This window comes from Elgaria multicarinata, chromosome 10 (genome assembly GCF_023053635.1).
Source record: "Elgaria multicarinata webbii isolate HBS135686 ecotype San Diego chromosome 10, rElgMul1.1.pri, whole genome shotgun sequence".
In the NCBI taxonomy this organism is placed as follows: Eukaryota; Metazoa; Chordata; class Lepidosauria; order Squamata; family Anguidae; genus Elgaria; species Elgaria multicarinata.
The window spans coordinates 77,663,774-77,680,242 of NC_086180.1; the positions used below are offsets into that span (position 1 = coordinate 77,663,774).

The 16,469-nt window shown below is 40.7% G+C and overlaps 1 protein-coding gene across 2 annotated transcripts in view; it reads left to right on the forward strand.

The window, feature by feature from the left end:
* The window catches only part of RFC1 (replication factor C subunit 1), a 55,088-nt gene that overhangs the window by 11,081 nt on the left and 27,538 nt on the right, over positions 1–16,469 (forward strand). The window contains exons 5-6 of one of the 2 annotated variants that reach the window (XM_063135253.1): positions 8,594–8,826; positions 10,706–10,780. In XM_063135253.1, the coding sequence (XP_062991323.1) occupies positions 8,594–8,826; positions 10,706–10,780 (308 nt within the window). The remainder of the gene's footprint in view (positions 1–8,593; positions 8,827–10,705; positions 10,781–16,469) is intronic. The other variant, XM_063135255.1, reaches the window with a different exon arrangement.

The following is a 16,469-nucleotide window of genomic DNA, read 5'->3' on the forward strand; positions in this document are numbered from 1 at the left end:
GTTGTTTATGAAGCTGGTATAAAATTTTAAATAACTGCATAAGGCTGTGTATGAAAATGTCACTTTTTTGTTAACCAAAAACATGTGTTTCAAAAATAATTAGCAGCATTAACATTTCTTGGGTACACCGTGAAGCAAGCTATGCAACAAATGGATAACGTTGCACCAAGGTTGGGGAGAGGGATACTATGGGTGATAGAAAGTTGGCAGCAGGGCCAACAGGTGAAGGAAGCAGGTGCAGCAGGTGAAGGAGGAGGGGAAGAGTGGCGCCCTCCCCCTCCAAAGGGTCTGCCGCTTCTTGCCAGCTATGCAGGCAGTCAGCAGTCCTAAGAAGCTCACCGACATGCCACAGGCTCCCTGCTCCCTGCGCCTCCCTACCCTGATGGCTACGTCAGCCAGCTTATTTTCCCTGGTGTTGACACACATGCCCGTGTGGCCAGCGCACTGCCTCTGTAACGTCTTTCTGTCTTCAGGAGCCTTGTTGGATGGATGCGCAGGCTCCTGAAGGCAGAAAGACCTTGCAGCTGCCGATGTGGGCGTGCGTGTCCACACTAGGGAAAGTAAGCTGCCTGGCGGTAGGCAAGTGCACAGATCGTGCCTGGGAGGAGGGGAGTGAGGGAGGAGGGAAGAGGCCACAGGGGAGGGGATTGTGTGATGGAGGAAGGGGAGGGGGGACTGGGCCGTGGCGGATTTCCACTTCAAGGGGCGACCTGTCCTGGGGTGGGCCTGGTTGGCAGGGCTCCTTTTACTGTTAAAAACTAACAAATGCCATTCCTATTGAGGATTAGACTGAAAGGTTCAGATTTTCCACTTTTCATGATAATACATTTTCTAATATTCTTGGGGATATGCCTAGAGGTAAGGTAACCAGAGGTATTCTGTATTCTGTAACTTTAGGTGCTGCAGCAAAAGTTTTCCACACATTAGAAAACATTGGCCAAATTTAATCATGAAGCACCTCAGTTGAAGATCAAGGTTATTCTTATCTAGCGGCTGTAGGTTAAAACTTAATTTGATACACATGCTGACTACCTGTACGTGGCTGATCTTGTCCACTGGCTCTGAGCAGTGTTTTGGCAGACAGTTTATATTATTTTCAGCTGCATGCCTACTAAAAGTAAATAGGTGTGTCTCAGCCTACAAATATGTTTGCTGTGCAGCGTTGATTCCTGGACTAGCTAGTTACATCACTATGCCGTGGACGTCACAGTTGAGCCGATCTGGCTCAGTGGCCCCATTCACATGTAATGGTGGCAAATTAACTCATGGTTTGCTGCAGCGTGTGCCTGGAGGGGTTTTGAATATGCAACCTCCCATTGGCCCATTGGTTAAAAAATTGTATGTTAACTTTGGGTTGTTTAACCCACAATTAAACCATAGTGTCTGGGTTCACATGTCACAGAATAATCTCCAAATGGAAGTTGCGCATTCAAAATCGTGATGGAACACAACATTGGCAGTTGATTTACTGCTGTTGCGTATGAACTGGGCCATCATTTATGTCTTCTAGATCTGTTATTCTAGGGGACTTTAGCATAGGGTATTTTGTAGATAGGTGGGGTATAAATTGAATTAATAATATAATATGCTGAGTCAACTCAGGTCTTCATGGTTTTGCCTTTCCTGTTGCTGCACTAGATATATGTATTAGGTGTCTCCCAAATAACCCGAAGCTCGTCAGATGTAGTGTTTTTCACGCCTCCCAAAATAGTTGTTTGGTATTATAAATCTCTTCATTGCTGTAGTGAGATCTTCTGAAACTACAGATTCTTGTCCTTCAATGCACCTGGGTTTGGTCCACCCCAATTGGGTTTGTTCTGTAACTTTCTGGAGATTTCCACTCTGGCAGCTGTTCTGTTGTGGGGCATGTTGTACCATGGAACAGTGGTTTGTTTAGTTACCATCAGCATTGTAGTTTTTAGGTGTCCTCTCCGTTTTGCCGCTGAATCAGTTTACACAAAACCTGTAGTGTTAGTCTTATTAAATCTGACCCAATAATGTGCAGTAGTTCGCTTTTTAAAGCAGTGAAACACTATTCAGTAAACTATTTGTCAAACATAATAATTCCCCCCTTTATTTTTTGTACCTCTTCCAGGTCTACTTTTTTTTTTAAAAAAATTCTGCTTACCCCATCTATAAAAGGATGCTGTAGGAAAAAGTACAGAAAATGATCAGGGAGCTGGGGCACTTCTGTTGTGAGGAAAGGCAACGATATTTGGGGCTCTTTAGTTTAGAAAAAAGCTGAGTAAGGGGAGACATTTTGCTTTCCTGAAACCACGGAATGTGATGGCTGCTAGCTGAGATGGTTTTAAAAAGAGATTAGACAAACATTAGAATAAGGCTGCCAATGCCTTCTACCAACTTTGGTGGATGGTCCAACTATGCCCCTATCTGGACTGGGATAAGCTGGCTTTGGTTCTCTATGTTCTGGTAACCTCCAAGTTAGATTACTGCAATGCGCTCCATGTGGGGCTGCCTTTGAAGACAGTTCAGAAGCTGCAGTTTGTGCAAAATGCAGTGGACAGACTGATAACAAGGACAAGAAAGTCTGAACACGTAAGACTAACTCCGGCCCTCTCCCAATATGAACCTACCTGTATTCTCCGTTCAGCATCCAAGGCCCTCCTCCAGGTGACTCCTCCAAGGGAAGCTCAGAAGTTGACAGCAAGGGAGATGGCATTCTAGATGTTCACCCCACAATTATGGAATAATTTCCCAATGAGACCCTCTTCACACCAATATTGTTACCTTTTCAGTGCTAGGTTAAGACCTTTCTCTTCTCTTAGGCATTTGACAGCATATAATGAATTTTTAGCCAGGTCCTGGATTTGTCTTATGGTTGATTGTTTAAAATTGTTTTAGATATATATTGTCTGTGTGTTCGCTGTCTGTTTATATATTTTACGTAAATAGGTTGCACTTGGTATAATGTATTTTAATAGTTTTTAATCTGTAAACTGCCCAGAGAGCTTCCGCTATAGGGTGGTATAGAAATGTAAACAACAACAATAACCAGTTGGTTACCTGTGAACACAGTTTGCAGAGAAAAATCAAATCAAAGATTTAACTTAACTAACTGCATTTATTGAAACACAGTGTTCTTGGTTTAAATTCCAGGGTGGTCACTGTAACATCCTTGTTCTGGTCCATGGGCGACTTGACTCTTGAAGTTTGCTGATGAGCCCATGCTACACATGGCAATGTAGAGTTGTCCATGGTGTATGTAGGCAGATAGATACCAACTTAGTCCACAATTTGTCCTTGATTTGTTTACAGGCATATCATTGTACTTTGGCCTGCACCTATGTTTATAAAGGGATACAGAGAATTTTAAATGTTATTTTGTTAAATTTAACAGCTAGAGACTTCCTGTTTGAGCAGTAACTAAACTTTGACTGGGTTACTTTTAACTGTAGGTGTCTCTTAATCTCTTAATGATTTGTTTACAGGGTATATGTTACTGGCATATCATTGTACTTTGACTTGCGCCTGTGTTTAGGTGTACAGAGACTTTTTTTGTGTGTGTTCTTATTCATTTTGCTCCAGTTTGCAATTATTTTTGTTCGTTTAATTATACTTGATATTTTTTGTTAAAAATAAAAACTTCATAGTACATCGTTATAGAAGATAGCCTAATTCTTTAAAAAATAAAAAGCTTTATGACATAAATAAACTCTTGACTTTGAATTATAGTGAAAACCATTTTCGTGGAATTGGTGTGTCAAGAGCTTTCCAATGATGTATGAATAGATCAATGTGAATAGATCAATGTGAATAGATCAATGTGAATAGATCAGTGGGAAGGCAGTGAAAAAGGAATGAACAACTAATTCCCAACTTTGATATTACCATATATGGTTACTGGTCATGTTGGGTACGTGGAATCCCTCTAGGCTTAGAGGTAGCATGCCTCTGAATACCAGTTGCTGGAGAGCAACAGCAGGAGAGGGTTTTTGCTTTCTTGTAGGGATGGATGAAACAGCCTAATTTCACCTCCATTCATTCATAAGCCTGCTCCCTGTGTTTTTTTTAACTGAATGAAAATTTGGATTTAGATTGGATGCATTTCCCCCTTAAAATATTTTTTTGGGAAGCATTGTTTGAGCTGAGAACTGCATTGCACAATTTGGATAATGGATGACTGGGTTCTGATTTGTGTATTAGTCTGGGAAATGGGAATTAGATTGATCTGCTTAAGAATGTGGATCAAATGAAACGCTCCAACCTCCCTACTTTCATGCTCTGCCTGTGGCCTTCCACTCTGGAAGACAGGATGCTAACTAGATGGACCTTTGGCCTGATCCAGCTTGTGGGTGGGGTGAGGGTTCTTGTCTTCCTAACTTGACTATTTGGACTCAGTTGTTTGCTTTAAATGATAAAATACATAATACTCAATTAAAACATATGTTTTAATTGAGTATTATGTATTTTATTGTTTATTGTTGTTTCCCACCTTGATCAGAATGGAGAGGTGGGTAAGAAATTATATATGTATTATTATTATTATTATTATTATTATTATTATTATTATTATTATTTATGCTAAATGAAGTTATTAATTGGGTTGTGAATTGTAGCTAAAGCACAAAAACAGTAGCTTTAAGTCATAATTTTAATGTTTTCTTCCTTTCTTTGCTTGTACCTCTCCCTGCTGGTCCTTTCCTGCAGTTCTTTGGCTTACCAAAGTCTAAAGCGTATGAAGATGGTGTGTAAAATTGCACTGTTTTATAAATATAGGCAGCGTTGTACAGATCATTAGGTTTATCATTTAAATCCCCACGAAGCACTTTTTATCATCACCCTGTTTGGTTAAACCATCCTCTGCTCCTTTTAGATTACTGATTGTCGAACGCAGAACACAATGTTGCTCACAAGTAATGAGAAAAGGCAGAGTGGTTTTATAAATGTTTCCATTGCTAGCCAGTCTTTGGTAAATTAGCCCAGTGTGTTGGGAGACAGCCAAATGCTTGAACCTATTCACTAACTCCCACACTCCACTGTTTAGTGAAGTATGGAACCTTGAGCATTGTTTGCAGAAAACAACCTGTTAATGATGTATTGAACCTTTAATTTGCAAGAACTTGTGGTTTTTTTCCTAGCGTCTCAGTGTTTTTCAGTACTGTTCAGTAATACATGGCTATCTACATCCATATTTTGACTTCATTTGTTTGATAAGGGGCACTTGTATCAAAATATTTTAATGTTTTTTGTGAGCCCATCTTTTCTACACTGTACTGACTATAATCGTGTTGCCAGTATTTTTATTTGAACTTTTTGCTAATGAACAATAAGCTGTATTGCTGAAAGTCATGAACTTATGAACTTATGTGTATATACGTCAAGATTTCCACTGCTTTATTTCATGCAGACTGACTGACTGAATTTGCTCAGTAGTTATCGCTTGAACAATTAGATACTTCTTTGACTTGGGTTTGAAAGGAAAATTTTAAAAAACGACATTCAGCTCATTTGTAATTTGCACAGAATGGCCCCACAGTTGGCTTGCATGATATTTTTGTACATCTGTCAAATGCTAAACTAGTGGGGGGCATGTTGTGCCCTCCCCTACAGTAATAGCCTTCTGGAATTAAAATCCTTAATTGTCGAAGTTTAGTGCCCACTCTGAAGCTGCACTTGAATGAGCAGAAATGGAATGAAAAGAAGCTCCTTAATATATGTGTTAACTAGGGAATTACCTTTAGTCAGGGGGTGTTGAACCTGAAGCCCACGGGCCAAATCCAGCCCACCTAGAGTCCTAGTCCATCCCTTTGGGGTTCCCCAAATGGCCACTACACCCTTTCCCTGATTGCTGATGGTTTGGTGGTTTCTGAGCTTTGGCACATCCCCCCCCCCCCCCCGTTTTAGAAGAGTGAAATGCCTCCTCTAAGGGTTAGTTACGGCAATAACAGACTTAAGTTAAAATATGCTGTTGTGTTTAGGAATTCACCCTGCCCCCCTTTTGCCTTCAGTCCTGCCCGCCACTGAAATATTGCTCTCAAGAGATACTCCAAAATTGAATTTGGCCCTAAGACTGAAAGAGCCTTGCTACCCCTGCCTTAAGTCCAGTTCTCCCTCCAAGCTGAACAGTGGACAGCAGAAAGCATGTTCTCTCAAGATCATGGGCAATACTGGAAGTGAGAGGGCAGGAGCAACAGTCAGTTTGGGAGACAGAGTGAGACAGCCGAGTCTGGCAAGATGTTTGGTGCGTCTTGTTCCCTTTTTTCTGTCATTCTCGTTTTTTGCTGTTGTCCTGAGAATTGGCTTTTGCCTTGAGTTAGATGGCAGTTTTCTCAGTCTGATGCATCGTGTTTTCATGTTTCAGAGTCTTGCAAAGAACGGAACAAATTTTGCCTCTGGCCCTTGACAAAGTGAAGAATAAAATGAAGTTAGCGCATTAGTGAAGGCAATGATTTTTGTTGTTGTTGCTAGCTTCCCTTCATATACTTTTGGCCTTAATTTCATTAGGAGAAGCACCCAGGCAATTGTGATAACAGCATTTCAATGAAGTTGCCTGAAGTTTCCAGATCAGGATTGATAAGCCAGGACCTTGGTTATTGTAACTTGGACTTCTATAGCTTTGAAAGCCACGTCATTTGAGAGCAGAGTAAATCCTGCTGCTTCTTATGCACAAAAGCTGTTCAGAATCAAAAGAAGTTTGAGAATGTCACCCATGCGAAATTTGTGGTATTCTACCCTAAATGCTAAGTAGACTATGGTAAAACAGTTAAGTAGAAGGACGGAGTTGGCACGTAATGTATTGGCAAGTGGCTGGCAAAAGCATGGATGCTGAGGATGGGGGTTGTGGGATTGGAAGTGGGGTGGAGAAATATTTCCGCCCTCCTGAACTCTAATCCCAGCACCAAATCATTCAGCAAAGTGTTCTTTTTAAGGTTGTGTAAAGGCTAAAATGGCTAAAATGTGATCTTAAAACAACAACGCAAGAATATGAAAGGTTTACTGGCTGCGTTCGGACAACACATTAGTCAATGGTGGGTGCTTTTGCGAATACTCCCTACACAACATGTTCCTACACAACTGTGGAGTGGTTGAGGCTCGTGTTGAGTGGATTACTAGTCAACCCGGCATTTGACTGACACAGCCCCTGCCCCTCTCCCCGCCTGCCCTCCTCTCTCAGTCCTCCTGGTGCTATCCGAGCAGCCTCTGTGTGTTGTGCTGGCTGTAGCAGAGTGGCTGGCTCAGTTTTGGCCGCTCTTGCCTGGGAACTGTATAGCCAAGCAAAAAAGTCAACTCAACGGCTCAAAAAAGCTCCACTGGCTCAGTTCGGACAACACAATAACCCCTGGTTCTGCAGCCAGTTGTGTTTCTCTAGTGTTTATTTTTTTGGAGGAAAAAGTCCACCGTGGGGTGGTTTTTGCCCCAAAGACAACACAAAAACCAACCGTTGACCACTCAACTCATAGTCGATGACTAAAACCATCGGTGGTTATTGTGTTGTCTGAACTGAGCCACTGGGGCTTCTGCTCTGGAAGATGATGTGCTGATCGTAATACACTGGTACTAGGAGAATATACTTGTGGAACTTGGAAGTGATATTTTTAGGATCATAGTATATGGGTAGCAGGATGCGGTGTGTCAGATGGCTGTTGATGTGATTTGAAGATGTCTTCCTTTTTGTTTTAATTTATCTAGTGAAGTAATAAAATTGGAATAATATCTGATTAGATTCAGAGGATCAATTTTATGTTTTTTTTATTACAGCTCAGGGTTTTAATGTTTTACTTCAGATAAGAGGGCTATAACTACCATACTTTAAAATGCGTGTTTGTTAATTTGCCTAGAACTATATTGTAATTTGACCGTCTATATAGGAACGTGTCATGGCCTTTCCATACGGCATTGCAAGTTGGATCTGCATGTGCAGGCACCATTTTCAGCATAGAAACCAAGCTCCATTTTCAGCACAGAAATTCTTGATGCCAAAGAGACAAGTGTTCTGACTTTTATACTGCCTGTTTGGTGCATTTTCTTCCCCTCATTGTTTTATTATGATTTTATTAGAATGTAAGCCTATGTGGCAGGGTCTTGCTATTTATTGTTTTACTCTGTACAGCACCATGTACATTGATGGTGCTATATAAATAAATAAATAATGATAATAATAAATGCGGCTTGCTTCTAGAGATGCCACTGAGGGTTGCTGGGTTCAGACCTGGACTTGAGCTTGGTGGGGTTGGTAATGCTTGCCTAAAATCCCCCACAGAGAACTCTCTTGTCCCAATTTCCCTTTCAGAGAATGGGCTTTTGCCCCGTGTACCAGTTTTTCAGGGTGCAGCCCATGCAGCACCTGTGCAAAGACTATGCTCTCCACCCTTCTGCCTAGGGGCTGCTTTTAGAAGCTGTATCCGGGAAAACTCTGTCCCTGCAGTTAGGAGGGAAGGGTGGAAGAGAGCCCTAATAACAGGTTGAGACTTCTCTTTCGAATGTAAAACATGATCGGGTCGTTTCACTTTGTATCTTTTAAAAATATTATAAGTCTTTAAATAGTAAGGAAACTTTACTTTAAACAAATGCCTTGTTCAGAGTCTTGATACTGCGGAATAATTAAATCCTTCTTTTTTTTTTTTGCGCCCAGATGATGATGAAGACTTCATTTGTAAGAAGGCTTCCCAAAAGCCCAAGGAGAATGGGATGTCTGCAAGCATTCACCCAGGATCAACTGGAGCATCAAAGGCTGACCCCAAACCAAAAATACAAAGTAAACCTTTATCTCCAGTGAAACTGACACCAACCTCTGTTATTGATTACTTTGGAACTGGTAGTGTTCAGCGATCGGAGAAGAAGTTGGTGTCAACCAAACGAAAAGTGGTGAGCTATGCCAGTGGGTTAGATTTTTCCTAGTTGACATCTGCTTGTGAGCAGAAATGTTCATAAATTTAATGAAGAATATATTGGTGTGTGAGGCATTTTAATTAGGCTTCCATCCTGGGAGAGCAGTGAGTTCTAGGTATAGAGAAGAAGATTGTTTAATTAATTTTAATTAAATTGTTTATGCATCGTTTTTAGATATTTGCCCGTAAAGGGTGATATTGCTATTGAAAGATTTTAGTTGCAGCTTGATTTTCATTTTCGTTTGTACGTTACTTCCACTCTTCAACAATACTACATATGTTTAATACATTTCTACAATTTTAAATTTTATTCATGTATTTTTGAATTTATAGCATGCTTTTGGACCAAAGTCTTCCGCGCAACTCACAAGTATAATTACATTAAAGTATTGTATATTAAAAGTTCTTTAAAAAGATAAACCAAGCCCCCCTCAACATTTTAAAACTGGAGGCAGCTTTAAAATAATATTAACTCCCAGAAACATATATTTCAAAAACCTGTTGGAAAAAAGAGGCTTACATGGCCCACTAAAAGCATCCATAATAGCAGATCTGGCATATTTCCATTGGTAGAGAATTCCACAGTCCTGGGGCCATCATTGAAAAGCTCAGTTACTAGGTGTGACCAATCTCATTTGTTTGTAATAAGTTTATTAAATAATGGCCTGTCTGATAGGTGTCTACTGCTGCTGAGTAAGCTTTTTCTTGCAGTAAAGTGTAATCCTACACTTAGCATGTTAGGTAAAGGCAGCAGTGTTTAGGATTGGGCTGCAAGACCATCACTTTGATGAAGTTAGTACTTGGGATGAACAATGTCTTATGGCCTACTTCTACAATTTTCTCTCTAATGCTAATTAGATCTATTGACATAACTTCAGGAAACATGTCAAATCATCTGCCTCAAGTGAAATTTCAAGAGAAAATGGGCAGGAAATTGACTTGCCCCTTTACAAACTTTTGGAAAACCACATGAATGGTTTGTTAGGGAAAGCTTTCAAGATTATTCTTTCCTTTACTCCACTTGACTCTTAACTGCCAGGGAAGACAATGTGCGTTCAAACCAAAACCCATGCAATAACAGTATCAGTTCTCCTCCTCTTGATCACCAGTGTTTTAATTGGTTAGTGTAGGATTAAGTAATTCTCTCTCCCGCCCCCAAAAATATTCAAGTTAATCTGTTAGGAATAAAAGCATTTCATGCCCTCCCCACTCTAGAGAAGTAGGGATTGTAGGAGTTGGGAACTGAAGGCTGGGGGCTTAATGTGTATTAGTCCAAATGAGTCCTAGCCCCAAATGGAAGGAACACCATCCCATTGTGCACGGATCTTATTCTTTGTGGAATATCAGTGGCTGGATTGGGGAATATTTGGAGAGGACCTCCTTATTGAATGTGGGTGTCAGTTTCAGCTTTTGTATAATCTCTTTTTTGCACAATTCTGAATTTTCAAACATGAGAACTAGCTATGTCCCAGTCTACTAAGTGTTTTAATATGGTTTTTGTACTCAAGTGGGACTATTATATAGATTGCAACATATACTGGTGCAAATATTTAGGGTCAGTGTGTCAGTGCAATAAAATGTGATAAATGTCCTTGGCATAACATTCTCCAAGATTTCTTTTTTAAAACCATTTTATCACTTGAAACCAATTCTCTCTCCCCCCCCCCCCCGAGTTCTGAGAAGTGCAAAAGGCAGACAGGAACCTTTCAGAGTTTGTTTGCTGTTGTTTTTAAGTGCAGGTATTTAAGATGAGGCTTTAAGTTTTTTCTGACTCATCTAACAACATTCTGTGGCGCTTGTCTAAATATGGGCTGCAAATTGAGCATCCCTGTGATTCTTCTTTCTTTGTGGTGCAGCCTTCACAAAGCAGGGATTCTACACTAGATGATGAGGCTTTTGCCAAGCAACTACAGCTTGAAGAGAATTCAGAGGTAAAATACTTACACACTTTTCTAGATTTTTTAGCAGCCCATTTTTTCCATACTGCATGGGTCCATTTACCTCTTTTGTTTTCTGCTCAACCTGTCGTTTTCCACTGATTTAGCATTGCTCTTAGCTGGACTCTGTCTCTTCGCCCTTCTTTCCATTCTCCATTTTTATTTGAATTTTCTTTCTAGAATCACGGTTCTCAAAGAGTGATTTGTTTGTTTTCTCTTGCGATCCCAAAGCTAAGGAAGTTATTTACTAAAGCCTGGATCTCAACTAGGCTTATATAAACAGAAGGTCTTCTTCCATTCACAAATGGGCTGGGATTCATTGGGGGATCCAGATGGCAGAAGATGGGGAGGGGCCATTTTAGCTGATTTTCTCTTCCTGCTGCAGTGGCCCCATACTGTTCTAGAGGGTCTTCCAGAACATATTTTAGGGGGGACGGGGGGCTGCATAGAGAAGGGTGATTCAGTGTAAATCACCCTTCTCCTCAACCCCCCCCCCCCCCGGTGGGAATATCCCATGAGCAGAATTGCTTTCAGGAGATTCTCCTGCCACCAGGAGCAAATCAAAATCCCAGCCAAAATATTTTGCTAGGTAGATAGCAAAATGCTTAGGCAAAAGCTTATGCTACTCTCATGGCGTCTCTTTTCTGGCCTGGGGATTGTAGCTATGACGGAACTAGGAATTTCTCAAGGAGTGTTCTAGCAAGCTTGTCAAACCACAATTTTAATGATGACTTCAGGGTAAACTTGCAAGAAAAAGTTCAGAACTCCAGCTCTGGAGGGTTCATCTGATAAGGAATGAAAACCAACTTCACTTGTGTCATGGATGTTCAGCTTCGCTCTCTCAGTGTTTTGTATTTCTCTTTGTGTTACCACTGCAGATCTGTTGTTTGTTAAATTTTGATGCTGCCTTCTCAGCACATCCTTCAGCTGGCTAACATTTTTTTTAAAAGGAAAAAAAAGGGATCACACCATCATTCATTAAACAGCCATTCAAAAATAGTAAGGAATAAGTCACTCAAAATGGCATAAATCTATTCCACATAAACAGAACCTCTATCACAGTAGTCTTGGGGGGCTTCTTTTGCTTCCTTTAAAACAAGGAGAATTTTGAGAAGGATCTATTCTGGCACAGCATTCATAAGAATATGGAGTAGGAGATTACAACATTTATTTTATTTTTTATTTATTTTCATTTCTTTACCGCCCAATAGCAGAAGCTCTCTGAGCAGTTCAAAAAAATTAAAACCCTAAGGTAAAATATAAAATATGGAAGCTTAAAACCACAATATAAAAGTAGAGCCAGATTTTTTTTGAAGATCTTTCTTTGCCCCACCGTAGATGTAGCCACCTACATGAAAGAGACTTTGAGCTTATTGATGCTAGTGTTAATATTTGATAAAATATGAACACTCATGTACTCTGTCTTTAATTTTGTAACCATCTTAAGACTAAAAACATGCATAGTCAAAGGTTGTTCTTCGCAGACTAGAGAGAGACCTTGTGATGTCATGCTATCTTCAAAAGAAATTATTCCCCTGATAAGGAGATTTTTTTTCTGTGATGTAAAGCTTCTAGCTCTTCTTAGTAGCTGATTACCTTGACTGATTAACATAATAATCATACTTGGAAAATCTTTGTCAAGCAGAGCAAATGTCTTGCATTTTTTTATTATTATTTTCTATTTCTAAAATTATTTATTTATAGGCCAGCTTGCAGGCTTACCCCTTCCAAGGCAGTTGACACCATATTAAAGCACAAAATTCGTAACAACATATTACAAGCCATAAACTCATAACATAAAACACGATTGTATCTAAAGGAATAGCAGCAGCTAAAGACAATATCAACAGAATAAAATAGGAATTGCTCAAAAGCTGACTGGAATAAAAAAATGTGTGTGTCTCCATGGGAAAAGAGTTCCAAAATGATGGAACCGCTCCAGAAAAGGCCTTGTCTCTAGTACGCACCAGCTCTCGCTGAAGGATCAGTTCACAGCAGTTCAGGCAGGATGATATGAGTGGAGGTGATCTTTCCGATGAGCTCTGAGTCTCTCTGCTGACACATGATGGCAGACAAGCTGTGTGTGTTTGGGGAGTGGGTTAGCTCCCTACACCCATGTACCTCTTCTCTCACCTCCTTCATTTACATGTGATTGGGGCACACCCAGATTTAAATGGCTGTGGTACTGTAATTGTTTGCAACTTGAGCCTCAAGAGTTAGTTTATTTATTTATCTATTTATTGCATTTTTATACCACCCAATAGCCAAAGCTCCCTGGGCGGTTCACAGAAGTTAAAACCGTTCAAAGTATAAAACAAACAGTATAAAAACACGATATGAAATACAATATAACAGCACAACCAGGATAATATCAGCAGCAGTGCAGAATTACAAATTTAAAACACAAATTTAAAACAGCCAAGTTATAATTAAATTTATAGACTGTTAAAATGCTGAGAGAATACAAAGAATATTCTCTGAAATGATAGTGTAGGTGCCAGGCGGACCTCTTCAGGGAGCTCATTCCACAGCCAAGGTGCCACAGCAGAGAAGGCCCTCCTCCTGGTAGCCACCTCCCTTACTTTTTTAAAAAAGCATAAAATAGATTTCTAATACATACCTGAATTAAACGTAACTGGATAAACCCTACATTGAAAACACATAAAAACCAGTTTATTTACCTCATTCTATTCTAATGCTTCACATAGTCTTGCCAGACTCTAGAATCATATTACTTTTGATATGGCACAGAGGAGAGAATTGGCGAAAGATTGGGAAGACGCTTGTGTTAAATGAGGATATCAATAGACATGCATGTCTCATCTCTCGCTATGACGAGGGAGGGGTAGTGGCTCAGTGGCAGGAGCATGTGCTTTGCATGTAGGAGGTTCCAGGCTCGTTCCCCAGCGTCTCCAGGTAGGGCTGGGAAGGAATTCTGCTTGAAATCCTGGACAGCTGCTGCCAGTCAGTGTTGACAATACTGGGTTAGAAGGGCCAGTGCCCTGACTCCGTCTAAGGCAGGTTCCTATCCTACCTGAGCATAGAAAGTGTGGATGGTGGAGCTTCCTAAGATGAGCTCAGAGTGACATGTGGATGGTTTGATGGTGCTGGTGAATTTAAGTCCTCTGTTGCTCTTCTGAAAGTGATAAGATTAGGATTACCAAGAGCAGGCCCTGGACCATGACCAAGAATATATATTTCAAATGGACTAAGAACGTATGAAGTGCCATGCTGGATCAGACCGAGGTTCCATCTAGTCCAGCACTCTGTTGGCACAGTGGCCAACCAGCTATCAACCAGGGAACCACAAGAAGGACATTGTGAAACAGTACCATCCCACTCATGTTCCCCAACAACTGGTATATACAGACTTACTGAGACTGGAGGTTGTACTTAGCCATCAGGACAAGTTGCCGTTGATAGCCTTTGCCTCCAGGAATTTATCCAAACCCGTTTTAAAGCCATCCAAATAGGTGGCCATCACCACACCTTGTGGTAGTGAATTCTATGCGCTGTGTGAAGAAGTACTTCCTTTTACCTGTCCTGAATCTCCCACCAATCAGTTTCATGGGATGACTGGGTTCTAGTATTATGAGAGAGGGAGAAAAATGTCTCCCTATCCACATTCTCTGTGCCGTACATAATATTGTACACCTCTATCATGTTTCCCCTTCGCCTTTTTACCCCTAAGCTGAACAATCCCAGCTCTTGTAACCTTCCCTCATAGGGGAGATGATCCAATCCCCTGATCATTTTAGTTGGCCTTTTCTGCACTTTTTCCAGTTGTACAGTATCTCTTTTTAGATGTGGTCACCAGAACTGTACACAATATTCTAAGTGTGGTTGCACCATAGATTTGTATGAAGGCAGTATGATACTGGCAGTTTTATTCTCAATTCCTTTTCTAATTATGCCTAACATGGAGTTTGCCTTTACAGTGGCTGCATACTGGGTGGACATTTTCTTCGAGCTGTCCACCACAACCCCAAGATCTCTTTCTTGTTCAGTCAGCGCCTGCTCAGATCCCATCAGGTTATACTTGAAGTTGGGTTTTTTTGGTCCCAACATACATCACTTTAAACTTGCTTACATTGTACTGCATCTACCATTTGGATGCCCACTCTCCCAGCTTGGAGAGATCCTTTTGGAGCTCTTCACAATCACTTTTTGTTTAAACCACCTTAAATAATTTGGTGTTGTTGGCAAACTTGGCCACTTCACTGCTCACTCCTAATTCCATATCATTTATGAACAAGTTGAAAAGAATGGTCCCAATACTGATCCCCGTGGGACCCCACTATTTACTTCCCTCTATCGAGAATTGGCCATTTATTCCTACTCTCTGCTTTCTGTTCTTTAGCCACTTGCTGATTCATAAGAGGACCTTTACTCTTAATCCATAACTGCTAAGTTTGTTCAGGAGTCTTTGGTGAGGGATTTTATCAAAAGTTTTTTGGAAGTCCAAGTAAACAGTATCCACTGGATCACTCCTGCCTACATGTCTATTGACTTTTTCAAAGAACTCTAAAAGTTTAGTGAGATAGGACTTACCATGGCAGAAGCCATGTTGATTCTTTTTCAGAAGGACATGTCCTAATTTTGTCTTTAATAATGCTTTTAACCAATTTACATGGGATAGACGTTAAAATAACTGGCCTGTAATTTCCTGCATCCCCCCAGATCCCTTTTTAAAAATTGGTGTTACATTGGCCACCCACCAGTCCTCTGGGACATGTTGCATATTTTGTTTAGAAGATCAGCAATTTCATATTTGAGTTCTTTGAGTACTCTAGGATGGATACCATCTGGGCCTGGTGATTCATTTGCTTTTAATTTGTCAATAAGCTTGAGAACTTCATCTTTTATCATCACTATTTGCCTCAGTTCCTCAGATTCCCTTCCTGTAAACATCAGTTCAAGCACAGGTATCTCTCCTTTATCTTCTGCAGTGAACACCGATGTGAAGAATTCATTCAGCTTCTCTGCAATCTCCCTGTCCTCCTTTAGCACTCCCTTAACTCCTACTTCTGATATATTTATAGAATTTATAAATTCTATAAATATATTCTTCTAGGGGAGGCCACTTAGGATTTAAGTCCAGGGTTGCCTCCTTTCTGACCAACTGTTCTAGGGCACAGTCGTTTAAGGCATCGAGAAATTTAGTGTCCTTGTCATGCCTGGAATATACATTTATCTTGTCAATGTGGGGGTAATTGAAGACCTCCATTATTGCAACACTTCCTCATTTATATATATTGCAACACTTCTTCGTTTGGAGACCTCCCTGATTTCGTTTTCCATCTCAAGGTCACCCTGAGCATTCTGGTCTGGGGGACGATAGCACATTCCTAGCACTAAATTAGTTTTGGGGCCCTGTATTGTCACCCACAGCGCTTCTGTGGAAGACTCTTCCCTGTTTAGGTGCTCTAGTCTACTTGACACAATGCCCTCTTTGACATACAGAGCAACACCACCACCCAGTACGCCCTTCCCTGTCCATCCTGTAGAGTTTATATGCAGAGATGACCATATCCCACTGGTTTTCTCCATTCCACCAGGTTTTTGTAATGCCCACTATGTCTTGGTTCTCTTTTAAATCTCCCATTTGGGCTCAGAGGCTTCTAGCATTTACATATAAAGGCCTGTACACGGTGTCCCTCCCAGATGTCTCTTTCCACTGTGA